Here is a 22,444-nt window from a genome sequence, read left to right on the forward strand (position 1 = left end):
TTCCATTTCTTTCATTTTCTTCTTGACTTTTTCCACGGAACAAATGTCGATCATGCAAAAGCTGCATGCCGAAGCCCAAACTCGCTTTCTTCGTAAAGATTCTCGTCGACTTTAAAGACAAAAGTTCGATAAATCTTTCCACTCCGTTTATACCTCGTGGCTTTCTTTAAACTCTCATTACGACTTTCTTTCCTTTTTACTTCTTCTTCTTCTTCTTCTTCTTCTCCTTTTTTTTCTTTCTTTTCCGTTTAAATTATCCGAACATTTGTATGTTTAGATTTATTCTCGTATTATGCTCGAACTAATCTCTGGAACGAATCGACTTTAGTATTTCTCGAATTGGAAAATACTATACTCATTAAATGTCTTCTCTGATTGTATGAAAGAAAAAAAGAAAAAAGACAAAAAAAAACAGAAAGATAAAGGAAGAAAGAGAGAGAAAGAGAAAATAAAAGGGGTGAAATAAAATTGGTCCGTACTGTTACCGACGTAATTAACAACATTCCTTATCGTAGAAACGTTACGGGCACAAGGCATTCGTGCCAATTGTTCGTTCGCGTGCGTTCACGACATTCACGCTGCATAAGCATCCACCTACGAGTTCGTTCGTGCAAGTCTTTCTTTCTTAAGCTCGGTATTAGTGTATTTCTATAGATACATACATACGTGTAAAGGCTTGCAAAGTTATTTTCAACGTACACATAGTTACGGGAAGGTGAGCAACAGGTGTAGTATAGCACAAGGGTCGACTACCGCATCGGCCTCCCTGCAGTGCTAACTCTCTCATTCTCTCTCTCTCTCTCTTTATGTATATATATATATGATTCTCTTTCTCGCTCTCTCCTGATCACCGATTAGCTAGCAGATTTCGAAACTCGGGATATTAATTCCGTTAACGTGCTCAAGAAGTTGGTACTTCCAAGTTCGGCTCCTTATCCGATTTTAACTCTGCAGGACGTCGCCGATCAACTAATGAACCAAGTAAGGAAGGTATGGTTCGCGTTAACGATTCCTATTTCTCATAGTCCAATGACTTTGCCAGCTGAAGTTATCATTTTTGTCGCTCATTTTAACTGACGCTTCTACCAGACGAGTAATGTATAGCTAGTTATGTGATAGTAGCCGAGTTTTGATCTTTTTTTTATATTATCACAATTTTTTTTCTCTTTTCTTCTCATTCCTTCCCCTTTCTCTTGTTCGTCGGGGAAGAAAAAAATGTCGGTTAAAGGGTTAAATCGATCTAGCAAACTTCGTTTAAAGGTTGGGACGTGATTAAGTGGAAATTCTCCTTCTCTCTCTTTCACTCTCTTTCTCCCTCCTCTCACTTTCTCTCTCTCTCTCTCTCTCTCTCTTTCTCACTCTTCCCCTATTTTTCTTTCTTTCTCTCGTGCTTTCGGTCTTTCGTTGCAATCAGGGCACAGCCATCGATCTTTGTCTTTTAACGAGTAAAGTTATAGAGGAAAGGAGTGAGGCTACGCCAAGATGGAACATCGATCGACATCGAATTTCCGAGACGAAAGCACGCAAGAAATATCCGATATACCCAGAAGGAATCGAATTTGTGTGTTAGATGCAGGTGCAATATATTGGTTATGTCGGTATATCTATACTCACAGGTACATATACTCACGTCTTTATCGATCTAAGTTCGCATGTAAACACGCGATTCGCGTTAAGCTCAATGACCCGAAAGAGGTCGCAAGATTTCGTAACAGCGAGAGAGAGAGAGAGAGAGAGAGAGAGAAAAGGCTTTTACCTTTCGAAAAAGAAAATGTTGTTCGTCAATTTTTTGACGTAACCAGTATGCAAAATTAAATCGTTGAAATATAATCTATCATCGTCTCTGTCTTTATACTTGTCAAATCTTTTTCTTAGTAATATTTAACCGAACGGAGAGAGAAGCAATTTTGGAATTTATCAGAAGGGAGATCCGAGTATGTATTCTCTTCCCAACTTACGAAGAAATATTTCTTGTCCTTTTCTTTAAAGAAGAAAACGATTCTAGTGTCCTTCTCTCGAAAAGAAAAGCCACGTAAAGAATTCAGTTTCGAGAAAGTGCTTTTCCTCTTTCGATTTTCCAACAAATCGACATACTACATATGTATGTACGTACGAAGGAGATACGTCCCAAAAGATTTCCACGGGAGGAAAAGGAAATATATCTTTGACGTTGTTTACTGGAAGATCTTATAGATAGAACGCAAGATTGAGTTTTCTTTAATAAGATAATTTTCTTTTTTCTTTCTTTTCTATTGTCAGATTCTTTAAACTTTATAAGAAAACTAGTTTTCTTCTTTTTAGTTACGTTACGTTAAAGAACTTGAGAGAGAGAGAGAGAGAGAGAGAAAGAGAAAGAGAACGATCTTCTTTCAACTTTTCTTTGACCAAGTCCCTTTTCCTTATTATTATATTATATCATATAATCGTTTTAAAATTCGAATTTATACCTACTTTAAAGTGTTCCGTCTTCAACACGAGACGCCATTATTATAACGAACGACCTCCGGGCAAAGTCTCGTAAAGTTTCCACGCAATTACTAGAAGATATATATTCATGTATGTATACGTTTAATATGCATGTATATGCATAATAAGCATACATAGTGTAAAAGATGGCACGACTTGTTCCGAGTCCCGTGTTATCCGAAATTCTAACGGTGCTGTCGAGTTCTACGAATAAGTTCTAAACGACGAAAACCAACACGAAAGTGGATAATAGGAAAACGATAGACGATTTTTGTTGGCAAGACACGTTTCGCTCGGTTTCTCATAATATCTGAAATAAAAGTCATTCGACTGGAAGAAAAACGTTCATTTCGGTATCTCTATGATATATATATATATATATACACACACACTCACACACATATACGTATAATATATTTGTGCTGTATCTCTTTCTTTCTTTCTTTCCGTTAACGTTCGTCTGTGAACGTTATTAAATTTTTATTCCACTTCAATTTATCTTCGTGGCTTTATACGAATGAATTTTTTGAATGTGATCGTCGCATTCCGTGTGAAAACTCACACGCATCGACGAATGGAATTTCATGATAGCTGCTACTAACTTGGTGGTCACGTTGATCTCGAAAGCTCTCTTTTTATTCGCTTTTTTTTATTACTTTTTTTTTATTTTTTGTTATTACTGTTACTCTCTTTCTCCTTTCACCGTCTGATATTTCTAGGAAAATATCTCGTACCGGCCTAAACTAACGAGTACTGAAACTCGAGTTACGTGACGAAGAAGCTCTCTGCTGGATAGAAGATTCTTTCTCAAGGGAAAGGAAATCTTGAGGATACCGCGAGAGAGTAAAATTTTATCTTGATGTTTTTAAAAGACGAAAGTGTAAGAAGGTGGATCGTGAATCCTAGAAATCGAGCTAGACGGTAAAGGACCGAGACAAAGCGAAGGATTTTTAAATACGGAGAAAATAGTCAAGGAGACAGAGATCTTGTTGCATTTTATTATAAGCGCTCGAAGAAGTATATCTTTGTTCGTCGAACTGCTATTTTTAAAAGGTTTTTTTTTTTCTTAACGAGTCTCGTTTAATTGCTTGATGATATTGTACGATAATAAAAGGAAAAAAGCAAACAATACATCTATCCTTTTCAAATACTAAATCATTGTAGCCTGCAATGGAAATATTTATAAGAGACAGGTTTTGTCACACGTTTTAATATATTCGAGATAAATTGTTAAAAAAAAAAGGATTAAAAAAAAATAAAAAATATGGCTGTAATATCGTTGTAATATAAAATACTGGATTCACAGAGACGTTGTTATAAGTTGAACGATAATTTTCAACCTGTCTGCTGCATCTTCAAATGCATAACTCGCACGAATGAATTATCGAAGCACGCGATCGTGAACAATGGGAGAAACTTTGTGAAATGTCACTAACAGACATTTTCGATACACATATCGTTCCGTTACCGGTTATTTCTACTCGTTTACGTGGATATAAGAATTTTTACTACATTACGAATTCGGGAGTCGATCGAATCGGGAAGGATAAAAAAAGAGAGAAAAAAAGAAAAAAAAAAGAAAGAATGGAGCGAGCAGTACGATTAAATCGAAGTGAATTTGTTTGTATGCCAAATTGAATCGTGGTTCTTTCCAAAGTGTATCGAAAGACTCGAATCTCATTTAAGAAGCTCGAAAAGTGCCGAAATAGACTTATGGCCAAGTAATATAAAAAGAAAAGAAAAAATAGATAAATAAAAAAAATTTTTAATAAAATAGAAGAAGCAAAAAAAAAAAAAAGGAAAAAAATCGAAGCCATCCTCGTCAGCGTTTTCTATTGTAGTCTGTTTGTGTAAAACCAATAAAGAAAAGTGTATCATCCGATCCATCATCCACGTTTGGATTACACACATGGGGTGGGTCGTTCCATTCCACCGAGAAATCGAACCATCCCTGCTTTTCCTGCTTTCTATGATATACTTCTCTTGCGTCTAATCTTTATTTGCATATACACAGATACGCACTTACATATATACATATATACATACATACATACATACATACATATATAAGCGTAGTGTTATATATCGACGAGCCGATAAAAGGAGAACAAAATTTTATCCTTTTTCCTCTCTTCTATTTCCTTTTTCTGGTGGAAAAAAGGAAAAAATAGTATTTTCTCGAAAGGAAGAATATACCATCGATCTATACGACAGAAATCGCGAAATGTATCAAATATATTTATTGAATCTAGTGAAGTGAACTTTGCGCTTTTAAATATAATAGAGGATATTCCATAACAATTTTTGTCACGTTAATCCCATCCTTTTTTTTTATTAGAAAAAGAAAATCTTTTTATTATTAAAAAAAAAGAAAATTATGCAAATGAATAGAACTTTTCGGTAAAATGATAAATAAGATCGTTTAATATTATTTCTTATAAAAAGTCTTATCTTTTTATTCTCACGATAAGTGATAAGTTCTTAAGGAGAAATTTAAGCGACGAAGAACGATCGATGTGTCTTTTATCTTACCCTTTTTCTTTTTTCTGTTGTAGAAAGCGCGTGCGAAGATGAGGAGCATATCGCCAGGGGCGGAAGGACCCCTGGTGAAAACGATTTCGACGAGGAAGGTGGTGATGGAACAGGCACTGGTACGACGTTCCATCTAAGAATGGCGACGAACACGTCAAGGGCTCAACTATCCGGCGCCGGGGGAGGCTTCCTTAGGGGTGCCGGGCAACAACACGTCAACTTCGATCCAGAAGCACCCCCGTTGCCACCCTTAGATACCACCCAACAGACTACGAGTCTGCTCGAGAGACCCGATGCCGATAAGAAAGTTAAAGTAAATCCTTTTTTTCAATTTTTTCCTTAAAGCGTTTTAAAGGGTCAAAATGGATTGTACCTATAATACCATCGTTATTTTCTTTCTTTTTTCTTTTTTTTTCCTTTTTTCTTTTCTTTTCTTTCTTTTTTTTTTATCTCTTGATTCCACGAGAAATATAAAAAATCATAAAATCTATCGGAACGGATATATTATACTTGAAAAAATAATAACGTGTTCGCGTAAATAATTAATTGTAAAACACGTTGGAGGATTACGAATATTTTCTCGTATATTCTTTGACTTTGGTTTATTCAAAAGATCTCGGATAAAATTGTTAATTAATGCATATATTTGATAAAAACATTTTAACAAGTTCGTTAGTGGTAATGGTTAATAGTATTACGGGAAGTTACATGACGTTGAAACTTTTACTTACGAACTCGTATTTAAAACTAATTCAATATTTTTTTCTCAAACCTGACAAACAGTTACTTTTAAACCGTAGTTGTAGAATATGAATAATCCATACGCGAAACGTTCTGTTTGAGGGATAAAAAGTAGGATGCCTCAGTTATTTCCGTTCTTTTGCGAAGATGAAAAAAAGAAAAAGGAAAAGAAAAAGGAAGAAAGAGAAAACGAGAAACTTTGAACAGTAGAATGAAATTACCTTCTTGGACATGGAGGAACGATTTAATTTAGATTTACAATACTTCAACTAAATCGGATTAGAGGTTACGAACTGTGATTATCATCCGGAAGAATTATTTCAACCAACCATCGAAGTTTGTCACGGAGGAAACCGTAGAAACGGAAAAGGGTTGGAGAAAGGGATGCTAGGGGAAAGGAGGAGCAAGAGGAGGAGGAGGAGGAGGATGGATAAATGCTTTTGATTCGTTTAAATGCAAGCACCGAACAAACAGCTTTCGATGCTTGTCGATGTAACGAAAGGGGTAATCGCGAGTGGACGATAACGACGTTACGACGTCGATCCAATTTGTGAAACTCGCGAATAAATTGAGAAGCTTCGTTCATTTTATCATTTCCTTTACCACCATTACTTTCTCTCTCCCTCTTTCTCTCTCTTTCTCTCTGTACGTCTGCCTGTCTCTTTCTCTCTCTTCTCTCTTTCTCTCTTTGTAGTTTTCCTTGAATTCATTGAACCGGCAAAACACGTAGAAATTCCTGTGGTAAAGAATACCTATCGTTCGTTCCGATAATCGATTTCATTGAATCGGACATCGCAAGAGAAAACGTTTCTCTGTATCAATGTATCAGCTTAATGATTCGTATGTATAACTACGTATCACGTATAGTGATATACATAGGTAAATTCACGACATTGGAAATAGTGTCGACATCCTATTAATTATCACGATACATTTGTACGAAATTAATTAATTATTCTATATTTATACGTCGCTAGCTTTACGCTTCTCTTCTATATTGTTTATCTATATACATATGTATATATATATAAGAGAATCTAACTGGAACGTTATTTGCGATAGGCAAATTCGATCGGTATTTATAATATTTTCTTGATTATACCGAAAACGTAGGACATTCGTTACGTTTTAATTATCAAATTCGTCGATTTTCATCGCAAGAATTTCATTATCGTCCTTTACGTTTTATAAACGATCGACATTTTTTTTTTCTTCCTTTATATATCCAAATATATCCGATGCGAAATCGAAAAGATAAAAGAACGTGGACAAGCGTAGCAAGAGAGATTCGAAGAGCTCTTTTTTTTATATACCTATGTTGGAAGGTTTATATACGTTTCTATATATCTGTGTTTGTATAAACGGTAGCTGACAAAGCTTTTACTTTTATTACGTCGTAAAATGTCAGACGAGGTTACCATTCTTGAAGAAAGGAATGATATAGAAGGGCTGTTAGATGAAGATAATCTTCAGAATGATGAGCAACAGTTCTTTTTTCTTTTTTTTTTTTTTTTTGAATTTTTCTCTCTTTTGATAAGATCTTTCGTACATATTTTTTAACATTATTGTTGTAATCGTCTTTCATACGCATTTTCTGCTTTCTGTTTTCTTTCTTTATATATATATATATATATATATATATATATATATATATATATATATAAACGTTTTAATACTTGAACTTATGTAGGTACATATTCGAAGAGGAACACGTAAAATCTATTTAAGGTTGAAAATTTTCGTATTCCGTGTAAAGCTTTCATCTTTTAGTACGTCGTAAATGTCATTGAGCATGGGAGATTCGCAATTCGAATGGTTTATCTAACGTTACCCGAAATAGGGATTCTTTTTAATTATCGAATTATGAGTCTTTTTTTTTATTCTTTTCATATAAGTACATACAAATATATATATATATATATATCTGCTAGATATTTTGTACAATCAAAATAAAGCGTTGAAGAAAAATTGGACGAATTCTTGTAAGACGAATGAAAAAGAAACGGTAGTGGTGTCGTTATCAAAGTCTATGAATAAATTCGGATGCTGTTAAAAAACGTAATGAAAAAGCTAGGATGATAGCGTACTTGTGGAATAAGAGATAAAAGAAAGAGAGATAAAAGAAAGAGAGGAAAACATACCTTACACCTATATTACACGTGACGAACGGCTAGGACAAAATTGCGGTTATATACAATGGGAACCTTTTAAATTCTTCTCCAACTTTCTCGTGAGAACTCTTATTATTATTTTGCATAAGTTTTACCTCGCGTGATTATTACGTCTTTGTCTTCGTATACGCTATTGGTTGAGTGTTCTAGGAGAATCATCTTTCTCTCTCTCTCTCTCTCTTTCTCTTTTTCAAGAGAAAGAGAGAAGAGGCAGCCCACTTTCGTGATAGTGCGGAAATCCTTCAAAGAGGTCGTCGTGTTCTTTCGAAAAGAAGCATTGTAACGAAAAGCTTCGATGGAGCTTCCGTGCTTTCCTCGTCTTGGAACTTTTCAAAAATAGCACGATATCGAGGCGAACAATTATCAAGGATTTCCCTTTTCACGAAGTACTTTTTTGAAAAGCAATTATTTCGGATTCGTATGAATATTCTATTTTCTTTCATCGTCCAACATCGACACTGAGAAACTATGTCGGTTTGTTATAGAACCGTTAGCAATTAGATATGTTCAAAGGGATGTTTTCTAAGAGAAGAAGAAGAAGAAGAAGAAGAAGAAAAGAAAAGAAAAGAAAAGAAAAGAAGAAAAATAATAAAAATATAATTCTATGAGATCGACAAAGGTTTAACGTGAGAAAAGGGAATAGATGTAACAAGCAAGCATTGGCAAAAGATTGGCAAGAAGAAAGAAGGAAGGAAGATTACGAGTACCTCAAAGTTGACAGGGTGTTTGAGTCGGATATATGTATATATGTGTGAGGATACGATTAGCCCTCTTGGTTTTAAGAAGATGGCGTACTATGTCGAAGGCCGACACTGACAACGAGTGTTTGCTTGCCGCTCCCTAATTGTCGAATGGCACACCTTTGACAAACACTGTCTATCATTCTTCGTAAGTCTCTCCTTTCTTTCGTTTCATAAAGAGAAAGAGAGAAGAGCTGATGGGAGGAGCAAGAGAAGAAGAGAGTCATTCAAAACGACAGCTAAATATATATATATATATATATATATATATATATATATATATATATTTATTTATTTATTGAACTTCCATTGGAATTCATTGACTTTAGTTTCATGTTACAAATTTCGATGCAACATCCTACCTCGTGCAAATTTTTCCATCTCTAATATCATATATAGTTATTGATATCAATTTGATACAAAAAAAAAAAAAAAAGAGAGAGAGAGAGAGAAAAAAAAAGATTTTCACTTTATCGACGATTTCAATGTTGTAACTTTGTTTTTACGGACTACGAATGATTATATTTCAAACGAATGAGATCAAATACTCCTCCATTCTTGGAGGACAAATGTTTCTCGTTGGTTTTATGACTTATATAGTCGAAAAAGAACTATCTCTCTTAACGCTCGAACGATGGATCCTTTTTCTGAAAGAAATGGCCGATGGAAGCAAAGGCATGATTGTCGGCCCTTAGAAAAGGAGACCACGCTGAATCCGGATTCTTTTCATTTCACGATTCACAAAATGGGAAGGGAAGGAAGATTTTGATGGTGAGGGGGTGGGTTTAGGGAGAAGGTAACGAGAGGTCGACCGATCAAACAATGGAGAGCTATTCCACCTATTAATTCCTACGTCCCACTATCACTGGCCTTGCTTTATTTCTCTCTCTCTCTCTCTCTTACACACACACATACACACACACTCTATCTATCTATGTATCTATCTATCTATCTCTGAAGCACGTGGATTTTCATCCCCCATTTTCATCCCTCATCTTGGCCGCCTACACATCCGACAATATAACAAGAGACGGAGAGCCCAACTGCATTTCTCGAATTCCATGATTCTGATCGAGTTCGATCCTCAAGATGCAGCTGCATCATGATAATATCGAGTCGTTTAATTTTGCGTACGCTTTTTAAACGTTCAAACATAGCAGTCAACATTATTTAATTCAAAGTACGAGATAATCATGTAAATCTTTTGAAAAGGATCGAAAGAGGAAGATTTCGTGGATATCGATCATTGAACTATTCGATGAAGATTGATCGAGTTTATTTGATGGAGAGAGAAAGAGAGAAAGAAAAAACATGAATGAAATCGTTATGTGTAGTATCGATCAATCGATCTGTGAATACCAAAAAAAAAAAAAACGACGAAGAAGATGTAATAGATGAGAAAGAGAGAGAGAGAGAGAGAGAGAAAACATATATACCCTCGAACACGTTTTCTCGCTTTTTCAAGTTGTTCGTATCGACACGATAGCATCGTAATGTTCAAACACTTCGGCAAAAGTGTCGATTCGTATATACAATGTTTTCGAGAACCCTAACATGATACGTGCGAACGCTTTCGTCCGAGCCGGAAGTTATGCACCCTGCCGTCTCTCGGTTGCACGAAGTCTCAAAGTGCATTCATCATCTCCGAAAACCTCCTTCTCTCCTCTCCCTCACTTCTCTCTGTCTCTTTCTCTCTCGTTCTCCCCCTATCTTTCTCTCGTTCTCCCCTATCTCTCTTTCGTTCCCATTATCGAGGAACTAGTCCCCGATCAATAACATTCACCACACGTTCAACTTTCGAAAAGCTTTAAAATCGAATGAAAAATCAAGATTATGGGCCGATAAAAAAGATGTTAAACTCATAGATATATTTACGCTCATTCGAGCGCCAGGAAAGACAAATATTTAGATTCCCAGCTGTCTTGACCTGGGCAAAGCTCTCGAGAGCTTTAATAAATACGATTTAAATCAAAGCCATCGTGTAAACGCCCTCAGTTCGTACGATTCATGCATTTTCTTCCAGTTTGCGTGGAACATTTGGGTGTTGCCTCGCATATCATACACTTTCGTAATCATTTTTTACTTGCTAACGAAAACACATAATCCCTAGGTTCTACGAATAAAAATCTAGGCAGGTATAATTTAATTGTGGTAATCACGGGAAATAAAAAAGTGAGAGAGAGAGGGGAGGGGGGAGGGAGAGGGAGAATAAAAAACTTTCTTCGTTTCAAACAAGCGAAACGAAAAGTTTCGAGCGAGCTCTTTCGAGTGACTTTTTTAATTACGTCGAAAAATTATTTCTCTCGATGGTTACAAGCAAAACAATATGAACAAAGAGAACGTTCTTTCTTATTTAATATTTTTTTTATCGAATACCATCACTAGTATTAAAAGAAAATATGTTTATATCACATAGCATCTACATATGAGAAACGTGAGGTCTCAATTTAGGAATTCTAACTTTGCGAGAGATAGAGACTGGAATGAATTAATTCGTAAAGACGTGAACTGAACCTGAGCATATCCTATCCACTCTCTTATCCATAGAGACGTCACAGCTAGGATACGTGAAGTGTTTTCGTAGAAACAACAATACATATCTACATAAGATACGACCCTTTGAATATTCCCAAGAGTAATTGCAGGTATTCAGTAGAATCCAATAAGAAGAAAGCAAAACAAAGTTCGTCGTTAGTAAGAAGTAACTTGTATTTTTAAGAGTGCTAGTAGGAGGAGGAAGAGTGTAAAAAATAAAATAGAAATAAAGTAAGAAGAAGAAAGGGAGAAAAAAGGAAGAAAGAAAGGAAAAAGAAAAAATCTCGCGACAAGACGGCATCGCTCTTTAATCCTGTTACAAGTATACGTGACTCTGTAAAAAAAGAGAAAGAGAAAAAAAAAAGAAAAAAAAGAAAGAAAATATAGGGAAAGAGGATGTCTCTGCGGAATATAAAAATATGTCGCTCTTTCGTGTCTATATGAATTGTCGGTCTTGTGTTCATTTCAGAGGCACAGTATCCATGGAATGATGGAAGAGGAAAACGTGGTGAGACCTCACCAGGAAATGACGAGCCTTTCTATGCAAGAGAAAAAATATTTGCTAGCAGTCGAGCGAGGCGATGTGGCATCGGTAAGAAGGTAAGTACGAAAAACGGGGGATCGTTTTCTCGAATTTCCTTTTATTTTTCGTTTTCTTGTTTGCTCTTCTCTATTTATTTTCCTTTCTTTTTTTTTTATTATTCTTCTTTACCTTCTTTATTTTTCTTTTTTTGTTATTATTGTTGTTGTTGTTATTGTTGTTTGTTTGTTTTATGCGGTATTCCTTCTCTAAAAGGAATTTTTTTTCAATCCCTTCAAGTCCAGTCGTCTCTTCTCTCGAGCGTAATTACGGTTACAAGCACACCCTACGAAATCTCGTATATGTAAATACATATATGTACCTACATAATATATCATATACGCGCTAGGACTGCTGATTATAATTTACCACTTTCGGGTAAATTATTCCGCCACGTAACATCGTCTCTAGGGACGTCGAGGATTTACATACACCGCTTTTGGTCTATCCCTCATCATTTGCCAATGAAATACGTTTTCCAATTGCACTTTGTTCATGAATCGTTGATAATCTTTTAAATGGAAAATAGAGAAAGAAAAAGAAAAATATAGAAAAACGTACGAAGTTAACAAGTTATTGAATTTTATATCCGGGATAACGAACGTCGAAAGAAATTTTACAATTTCACCCTTTTACGAATCAATTTTTTGTTTTTATCTTAACCATCGTAGATTTCCTTGCATGCGCGTGTTGACTTTTTCTTTTTTTTTTTATTTCTTTATCTCTTATACAAGAGGAAAGTTCAGCAAATGATCGGTCATTCTCTTACAGTTCCTCTTCTCCCATATACGCTTTGCTCTGTGAGTTAGTATACGTGTTATACGAAACACATACATAAATGCTCCCTGCGTATTTCACCATGTGAAATTAAGGATTCGATTGTTCCCTCGTTATCTCTATTTGTGACCACGCGCGAGCGCGCGCGCGCATACACTTACGTATATATACAAGAGCATTGACACGTTCACGAAAGGGTCAGAATCTCTCTCTCTCTCTCTCTCTCTTTATCTCTTCTTGTATTTTGTCAACCGTATAATCCGTTGAAACGATCCAAAAAGAAAAGAAAATTATTCGATGCTTTCTCATCTCTCAACACGCTATTATTCTTTTAATAATTAAAATTAATACGAACCTGGGTAAGATTAATGTCAAGATCGATTTATTTTTCTCCTTCCTTCCTTCCTTCCTATCTACCTACCTTTCTTTCTTTCTTTCTTTCTTTCATTTTTTGTCCTTTTTTTTTCTTTCTTTCTTTTTCTCTCTTGTTACGAGCATAAAAGCAAAGGCTACTGAAAGTAATTAGCCTGTGAGAGTTCCATGCTTCTCATCTTCGAACCTTCACCACGTTCGAGAATAAAATCAAGTGTCACGCGGCGACCCACCATTTCGTCGCTGCTTGCGACAGGAACATTAATTATCCTTGAGACAAGGTCGGCTGAGAACCTCGTTCGAAGGTTCCAATAATTATTTACGGCCTACCGTTCGTCTTAGGGTAATTAGTGACTATTAAACTACATAATGATCTTTCCTAATCTGCGCAATTTCATCTTCTAAAGAGAGAGAGAGAGAAAGAGAGAGAACTACTTAGGACACCTGCGACGAAAATAGGAAATCTGATAACAACGTAGCGAGAAGGAACTTTAAATAAAACATTAATTTCGTTAACTATTGCATGGATTAGGAAATTTTTTATATATATATAAAAAAAAAAAAGATAGAAAAAAAAATTAACAAACTTAAAAAAAATTGTCCCTTTTCGTATCGCATTAATCACTTCGTTCGTTAATGTGTTTTTAAGATAATAAATAAATAAATAAAGGTTACAACGTAATAAGCAGAGTGTATGATCTTTGTCACAGAATGCTTCAAAGCGCACAAGAGAGCGACTTGAACATCAATTGCGTGGATCCTTTAGGAAGATCAGCACTCTTGATGGCAATCGACAATGAGAATCTCGAAATGGTGGAATGGTTGATCGAGCACAAAGTCGACACGAAGGATGCCTTACTTCATGCGATTTCGGAGGAATTTGTCGAGGCTGTCGAAGTTCTTCTCGATCATGAAGAACTTTATCATAAGGATGGCGATCCTCACGTACGTATCGATCGATTCATTGCCTATCACTTCTCTTTTTCTTTACTTTTTGTCGAAGAATAAAAAGAAGGAAAGGAAAAAGAAAAGAAAGAAAAGGAAAGGAGAGAAGAAGAAGAAGAAGAAGAAGTAGAAGAAGAAGAAGAAGAAGAAGAAGTAGAAGTAGAAGAACAAGAAGAACAAGAAGAAGAAGAAGAAGAGTCAAGCTTTTAAGACACTCTCGAAACCACAAATCACATTGGCTCGAGTAGGATGTTAAAGTAAAGTAATACGAGTTCGACCAACAGGAGTCTTAACATTGGTACACATACCTACATACTACATTCGAAATAAATTCTTCTTTTTCTTCTTTCGTTCAACTTAACTTCCTCGAATGTTTTTCCTCTTCCTGTATAAAAGAAGAGAACGTTCTTTCACGATATCGTATCCGTACCGTATTGGACAACGTTCTTTACGTTTTTCGTGCACGTCGATTCTTAGCTATAGACTCGATCGAGAAAATCGAGAGAGATTCGTGAAAACGCTTACCGTCACGTTCGATGGGTAATGAGTAGAACACGTGCGATGCTTTCTCTCCTTCTCTCTCTTTCTTTCTCTCTTTTTCTTTTTTTTTCTTGCTCCTTTGAATCGGAGCTTCATAGCTTTATTCGATTCGCGTGCTGAGTATACCGATTAACTTATCTTTCAATCGGGACTACTTTCGTCTTTCTACTTCGTCTTCCTCTCTTCTTCCTTATTTTAAAGAAACAGAATGAATCATTGAAAGAAACGATGAATGATTTAGGAATGAAACTCCTGTAGGTTTAATTTGCCCTCGAACAAATCTGCGAATGAATATACTTAAGAGGAAGATAGATAAAAAGAGAGAGAGAGAGAGAGAGAGAGAGAGAGAGAGAGAAAGGAAAGAAAAATAAAAGTAAAAGAAACGTGGTAAATTCCGTTTGAAAGTTTAATCGGCTTTAACAAGGAATCGGCTTACGTAGAACTTCGTGAATGATATCCCTTGGAAAAGGATAGTAGCCAGAGTTTGTAACGAATTCATTATGTCTCTGAAAATTGGATGGTCACGATGAAAACGATTCCTCGTTTGGTATCGTCTAATTAAAGCGAGTCAACGTATGGCCGATTTTATTAAACTTTTTCTTTCAATGCGAACGAAGATAAAAACGAAACGAATAGATATTTCCTTCGTTTTCAACGTTTTGCCAAAGGTATTATTTCACAATGAATTCTCATTAAATGCGTATGATACATGTCATCGTAAAAATTTGTGATATCTTTAAATGATGTATTTAATTCCGATCACGAACGAGGATTTATCTTCACGAAAATAACATTATAATGTGTCTGGTAGAGCTGGGAAGCTCTACCGCCGGATACCGCAACGTTCACGCCGGATATCACGCCGTTGATCCTCTCGGCTCATAGGGACAACTACGAGATCATCAAAATCCTCCTGGATCGTGGCTCGACCCTACCAATGCCGCATGACGTTCGTTGTGGGTGAGTCCTGTTTTTTATGCTTTAATACCAACCAACCAACCAACCAACCACCCAACCAACCACCCAACCAACCAACCAACTAATCAACCAACCAACCAACCAACCAACCAACCAACCAACCAACCAACCAACCAACCAACCAACCAACCAACCAACCAACCAACCAACCAACCAACCAACCAACCAACCAACCAACCAACCAACCAACCAACCGATTAACCGATCAACCGATCAAAACTGATCAACCGATCAATCCAAGAGAAAAGATAAACAAATGGATTCCTTTTTCCCATTAAAAAAAAAAGTAAACTACGGAAGAACAATAGAAGGATAAAAAACACAAAATGTCGTTGATTTAGATGCGACGAATGTGTGACGTCCAGGATGGAGGATTCCCTGAGGCATTCGAGAAGCCGAATAAACGCTTACCGTGCCCTGGCATCGCCCTCTCTGATAGCTCTGTCCTCGAAGGATCCCATTCTGACGGCCTTTGAACTCTCTTGGGAACTTCGTCGACTTTCCTTTCTCGAGCACGAGTTCAAGTGCGAGTATCAGGTGAGATAAAAGAAAGGATAAGATGGAGGAGATACGAATGGAAAACAATAACAGATCATCTTTGCCACCTTTTTCCTTTTTCTATTTTCTTTAAATTTATACGATGTAAATTGTGGCTTTTTTATTCATTTCATTTGCTTTGATTCATCGCTTAAATCGAATTTGATAATAGATTATCTGAGTACAAAGTACGTACAGATATCTAACACCTGTTTTTCATTCGATAAACGACACGTGACCAAGAGTAATAGAGAGAAGAAGTTGGTAGTTTTAAAATCATCTTCTTTACTTCTACATTCAAGCTTTCTCGTAGAGGTCAAGCGTCACCGCACGTGTTACGAAGTTGCATCACTCTTTCTCTCTCTCTCTCTCTTTTTTCTTTCTTCCTTTCTCTCTCTCTCTCTCTCTCTCTCTCTCTCTCTTTCTCTTTCTCTTTCTCTCTTATTCTTAAGTGGCGGAAGTTTAAGAGCTCACCACGCTCCGGCAACTTTTGATTTATAGAGGCATAAATCAACTACCAACGAGTAGAATACCAGGAGGCTGCTTTCGAAGAGTGAAATGCTTTATAGTTTTCATACTTTGCCGTTCTTTTCGTCTATACAAGCGTACATCGTTCATCGATCGTTCGACTTTTATGCATATACGTTCGAGTTATTATTCTGTAATCCTTTCGCGCGCATACGAAAGAATAGAAAATGTTAATGTATCTATAAATGAGAACATCGCCAAAAAAAAAGAAAAAAGAAAAAAGAAAAAAGAATGGAAAAGAAAAGAAAAGAAAAGAAAAGAAAAGAAAAGAAAAAAAGGAGAAGAAGAAGAAGTACGCGCACTGATTAAGAAAGTACGAGCTGACCTATAAAGCCGCGAAGGGGGAAAGAACAAACGTGTAAATGCGCTCGCGACACAATGACGAAGAGAAAGGACATGTTTACTGGAGCAGCAAATCGAGAGTCGAGCAACGGCACATCGTATAAACGCAGACTTTTCCGATACTCGTATTTTCTTTCTCTTTCTCTATGTTTCGCACGCCAAAGTTTCTCTCTCTCTCTCTCTCTCTCTCTCTCTCTCTCTCTCTCTCTCTATCTATCTTTCTCTCTCTATCTTATTTCCGAATCAACGCTTGGATGCACGTACATATTCGTTTGTATGTGTCGGTATCACCTCTGACTTTGCTTTTCATCAAAGAGGATTAGACTTTACAGATATTTCTTGAAAGTTTATTATTAACAGTTGCGTATCCTTTTCCTATCTTCCTCTCTCTCTTTCTCTCTCTCTCTCTGTCTCTTTTTCTCTCTCTGTTCCTCTTTATATTTCTCTCTTTTAACGATTATTGCGATAGAGAAATTATCTATGTAATCATAGTTCGTTTACTTATTTCGATAGTCAATATTGTGTACCTTATATTATCCGTGAAGTTTCTTAACACGGTAATAAACTTTTTATTTTTCTTCTCTCCCTTACACTTTCTCAAAAAACTTCTTAACGAGATTCATCTTCTTCTCAAAAAAAAAAAAAAGAAAAGAAAAGAAAAAAAGAAAGAAAGAAAAGAGAAGAAAAGGAAAAGAAACAAAAAGAAGAAAGAAAGAGAGGGAAAAAATACGCGATCTTTTGGGCAAGACAGATACTTCAATTCACTTAGCCAAGTTTAATTATTTAACGGCAAGATGGTTTTGGCGACCTACAAGAATGGAATTGGCCAGACAGTCGAATTCTTTCTCAAGTAGAAGGAGTAATTTCTAACGACGCGAATAAATTCTTACCTCGAGAATTGGGTACGATTGGTTTAGCGTGGGAGGGATGAGATAAAGAAGACGACGTTGAGAGACCACGACGTCGATGTATACCTATCTATATAATTTTACTCCTTTTTCGAGAAATAGCTGAGAAGACCCAAAGGCACATTCATCCGTGTGCTTTTAATTTTATTGAGCTCTCACCGTTCTTATTTGCATTCTATCTGTCTTCGCCTCGGGATCCTTCCTTTTCATTCGTTGCTTCGACAAGTAGGAAAATAGAAATAAAAAGGACGTATTCCGTTCTCCAATGTCTCGTTTACTGCTCTAACTTCTTTTCTATTTGATATATGTATATATATATATATATATATATATATATATATATACACATATATAGAAGCATACTTTCGACTTACCCTCCAGGAGACACGTTTTCGACATTAAATATCGCTCGGTTTTAATCGAGATAAAAAATTGTCTTTGCAACATGCACGTAGCGTCTCGATAAAGTCTCGATAAATCGATAAACATTTGAGTGGTTCGACGACTTACATTCTAGAGAGAGTACAACGTCTTTCGATAAGAGAATACACGTGAATTTCGAACTTCAAGGTTTACTTTTGTAAGAAATTAATAACGACCACGTGTTCAACGTAGTAAGATACCGAGATAGGTACCACTTACATGCTGCATCTTGCTTGAATGTTAATATCTCGTTAAAAGTTCTAATCACTGAGAGATCGTATTCGTGCATATCTCTTTCTCTCTTTCTCTATCTATCTATCTATCTATCTATCTATCTATCTATCTATCTATCTATCTCTATCTCTATCTATATCTCTATCTCTCTTTTTTTCTCACACGCGTCGACAAATATTTGGGCACGTTCGAAATATCGCTTTGATGTTGTAAACGTTAGCATTGGCACATTGCCACAATGTATTCACGAAGGTAGGAGCATGAACTAGTACGAGCATACATCCGTCTATCTAGGAGTATGAATTTTATTGCTTGGATCGGAGAATTAGACGCGATACTTCCGACGAGTTTTGTGTTTTCAAGTATTTTTATAATAACTCTCCGAATTTCCAAGCGAACGTGTACGTAGATAGAAATATATCGCGTGTATGTATGTATATATGTAGTTTAGATCGACGACGTAGCCCGTCCTGTGAAATTTCTCTCTTCGACGCGTATATACAATAAATACATATATGAACTTATTTACATATATCTATACATACACGAGATGAAACGTAACCATACCAAATGGTAAAAGGAAAAGTAAATCATGAAGATGAATGCTCGACTGAATCTTTCAGTTGACCTGCCAACGATTAGTGTGAATAGATTATATGAATTGTCGTCTATCGACACACACACACACACACACACACAAAGATCTTGGTCGAAGGATTCGGAAAATTTCTATTCGAGCTACCTACGTTTTGTCCCAACTATTTTCTCAGCGAGACACGTCGACAATCAAGCAGTCGTGTTATATTCTCAAGCACGTGATCGAAATTCGATCGTCTAACGATAAAACGATTAGGGAAGCTTATCCTAAATTCTCGAGGATATTGCGGCGAGCTTGAAAGTTCCTACGTTTTCGTCTGGTTGTGAATGGAAAGTACAAAAGCGAACGTATTTAAGTACCCCTAGGATACTACAAGCATACACGATTTGTAGTATACGTTTAACGACAGAACTACGGTAGAAACTGTAAAATTAAAGTGATTTTCGGCAGGAGCTCAGGAGGCAATGTCAGGACTTCGCGACGGCTTTGCTCGACCATACAAGAAGTTCCTACGAGCTCGAGGTCCTACTCAATCATGATCCAAAAGGACCTGCGTTCGAGCACGGCGAGAGAATGCATTTGAATCGTTTGAAATTAGCGATAAAGCTTAGACAAAAGAAGGTAATTTTTCTTTATATCTTTCTGTTTTCTTTTAATTGGCTCATTTTCCCTTTCTCTCTTTCTCTCTCATTCTCTTTCTTTCTTTCTTTCTTTTATTCTTTCTTTCTTTCTTTCTTTCTTTCTTTCATCGTTTCATTATATGAGAAAAGGTATATATTCCTTTGATCAATAGGAAAGTTATTCCTCTAGAATAACAACTAAGCTATTACTAATTATTCTAATTGGTACTTCGATGTTACGTGTATGGAAAGAGAAAGAGAGAACTCGATACAGTTCGGACAATTTCGCTCTGCTTCGGAACTTTCCAGTTCGTGGCGCATCCAAACGTGCAGCAACTACTAGCATCGATTTGGTACGAGGGTCTTCCCGGTTTCCGTAGAAAGAACATGCTTCTTCAAGCTATGGAAATCGTCAGGATCGGCTTACTCTTCCCACTATTCAGCGTGGCATACATCATAGCGCCTCACAGCACCGTCGGTCAAACTATGAGGAAACCATTCATCAAGTTCATCTGTCACTCGGCATCATACTTCACTTTTCTATGTACGTATAACGAAGTTTTTGCTCCCTTTAAACGTAGGGTCTCTTCTTCAAATTCTACCTATACACGCCAATACACTCAACATCCCACTCCTTCTCTATTACCATAATATATACGAAAAACGTTGTCTCGAAAATGGGAAATAATATACAGAACCAACGTCGAATATAATAACGTGTCGTTTTTGAATTTTTACATGCCCGAAGATTTATCGTATCGTCCAAACAGATATTCCTTAACGTCCGGTTTTGATAAAGGTCGAAGATTCATCGTACGTCCGATCTCTCTCTCTCTCTCTCTCCTTCCTTTTTTTTGTTTTTTTCTTTTTTCTTTTTTTTTTTTTTAATTTAAACCTTCCTTTCTTCTCTCATCGATTTCACCGTTTATTATAACTCGCTAATAATATTCACACGTGTGTCGAGAGTTATCGAGTGTTACTGACGTCCTATTATCGTCGAATGTCGACGTATAAGCTTCGTAAGTCGATGAAGAAAGAACGAAGAAGAAGAAGAAGAAGAAGTGAGAGGAAAGAAGAAGAAGAAAAAAAAAAGAGTATGTTTGATCTAACGACGTGCTTCGAAAGTAAAATACGAGTTTGTGGTTAAGATCGGGGAACGTGCGAACGACCGAGCACGATAAACTACTTTTCGACGAATTTTACCACGTAACGCGACCTTCTCATAAATGTATTTTGTAAACAGGAAATTCTGTACTTCTTTGTTCGCAGTTATGTTAATTCTAGCAAGTCAGAGGATAGAAAGCGTAATCGGTAATTGGATGGGGCACAGCGTTGTTGAGCACGATCCTGTACCAACCAAAAGGGGTGCTGCACCAACCATCGTCGAGTGGTAAACTTTTCTTTTTCCTTTCGTTTCTTTCTTTTTCATTCCTTCGCTGTCTTTCTCTCTCTCTCTCTCTCTCTCTCTCTCTTTCTCTCTTTCATTCTTTCTTTCTCGTTCTCTAAAAAATCATATTCGTCGGACAAACTTCTGTCCGACTCTTTATCGATTCGATACGTACCATGATAATATCGAATTTGAATGAAAATTAATTACATTAATTGTTCTCGCGAACAAATTTGATAGCTCAAAGTGTAACAATTGACATGTTTATATATCATTGTTAATATTTAACAAATTCTATTATAGATTCCGATTATAATCGCAATTTACGATTATAATGGTTAAAACGGATTATTATAAATGCGTTTACAAGAAAATCGATTATATATAATGGTATCGTAAATTTAGCTTTGATTATTAACGTCGTACGAATTAGGATATCGTAGCTGTTCTCTCGTAAAGTGTCATACGAATTGGGATGGTAGCAATTTTTTACATCTTTTTTTTTTATTCTTGTCAAAGTGAATCTCGTTATAGAACGATCGAAATGGACGAGTCTCTTTGATTTTCTATTTTCCATCGTACGATTTCGAGAAGGATTTTATGCCATTAAAGAGAGGTAGACAGACAGATAGCAGATAGACAGAAAGAGAAAGAATCAAAAATCCAGGACGAAAGTATCCTGTCGTCCAACAAACTAGACGAGAACAAATCTCGATAGAAATCTTGTCTTTTTTCGACTTATCACAGGTTCATACTGGCTTGGGTCTCCGGTTTGATATGGTCAGAGGTGAAACAACTTTGGGATGTGGGTTTGAAGGAATACGTGAACGATATGTGGAACGTGATCGATTTTGTGACGAACTCTTTGTACGTCGCTACGGTAGCTCTCAGAGTCGTCGCGTATTATAGGGTACAAAAAGAAAACGAAGGGCAGCAGCCAGGTTTTCAGGTGGAATTGCAACGTGAGCAATGGGACACTTGGGACCCTATGCTTATATCGGAAGGCTTGTTCTCAGCCGCCAACATATTTAGGTGAATTCTTTTGGAGAACGAATCTTTTATTCTGTTACTTTTTTTTTCCATTTATTTAACATTTATAATAAAATTCGTAATTAATTTTAACAATTATTATCGTTGGTAATAATTGTTGAGTAAGTGTATAAAACATGCGTGTGCGTATCCGTGTGTGTGTATGTATTGAACAATATGTAAATGTTCTTGCATTTATCTTGCCTTACAGTTCTTTAAAACTCGTCTACATATTCTCCGTGAATCCTCATCTCGGCCCTCTTCAAGTTTCTTTATCAAGGATGGTTATGGATATCATGAAATTCTTCTTTCTTTACGTCCTAGTATTGTTTGCTTTTTCTTGCGGTGAGTATGAAACATATGGCCAGTCTTATAGAAGAACGTTATCGGTTATGATATATATTATCTTTATCTCTCTTTTTATATAAATATAAATATACGTATATATCATCGTATTCATC

At 36.2% G+C, this 22,444-nt stretch overlaps 1 protein-coding gene across 11 annotated transcripts in view; it reads left to right on the top strand.

Annotated features, from left to right (window-relative positions):
- LOC127064284 (transient receptor potential-gamma protein) overlaps nucleotides 1-22,444 on the top strand; it is a 71,540-nt gene that overhangs the window by 43,422 nt on the left and 5,674 nt on the right. For 9 of the 11 annotated variants that reach the window (XM_050995126.1, XM_050995133.1, XM_050995128.1 and 6 more), the window contains 10 exons: nucleotides 5,022-5,311; nucleotides 11,655-11,785; nucleotides 13,625-13,859; nucleotides 15,211-15,359; nucleotides 15,719-15,914; nucleotides 19,398-19,568; nucleotides 19,877-20,111; nucleotides 20,837-20,957; nucleotides 21,702-21,986; nucleotides 22,195-22,328. In XM_050995126.1, the coding sequence (XP_050851083.1) occupies nucleotides 5,022-5,311; nucleotides 11,655-11,785; nucleotides 13,625-13,859; nucleotides 15,211-15,359; nucleotides 15,719-15,914; nucleotides 19,398-19,568; nucleotides 19,877-20,111; nucleotides 20,837-20,957; nucleotides 21,702-21,986; nucleotides 22,195-22,328 (1,947 nt within the window). Of the gene's footprint in view, nucleotides 1-5,021; nucleotides 5,312-11,654; nucleotides 11,786-13,624; nucleotides 13,860-13,934; nucleotides 14,158-15,210; nucleotides 15,360-15,718; nucleotides 15,924-19,397; nucleotides 19,569-19,876; nucleotides 20,112-20,836; nucleotides 20,958-21,701; nucleotides 21,987-22,194; nucleotides 22,329-22,444 lie in introns of those variants that run through there. The other 2 variants (XM_050995134.1, XM_050995135.1) reach the window with 2 other exon arrangements.

Source organism: Vespula vulgaris, chromosome 5 (genome assembly GCF_905475345.1).
Source record: "Vespula vulgaris chromosome 5, iyVesVulg1.1, whole genome shotgun sequence".
In the NCBI taxonomy this organism is placed as follows: domain Eukaryota; kingdom Metazoa; phylum Arthropoda; class Insecta; order Hymenoptera; family Vespidae; genus Vespula; species Vespula vulgaris.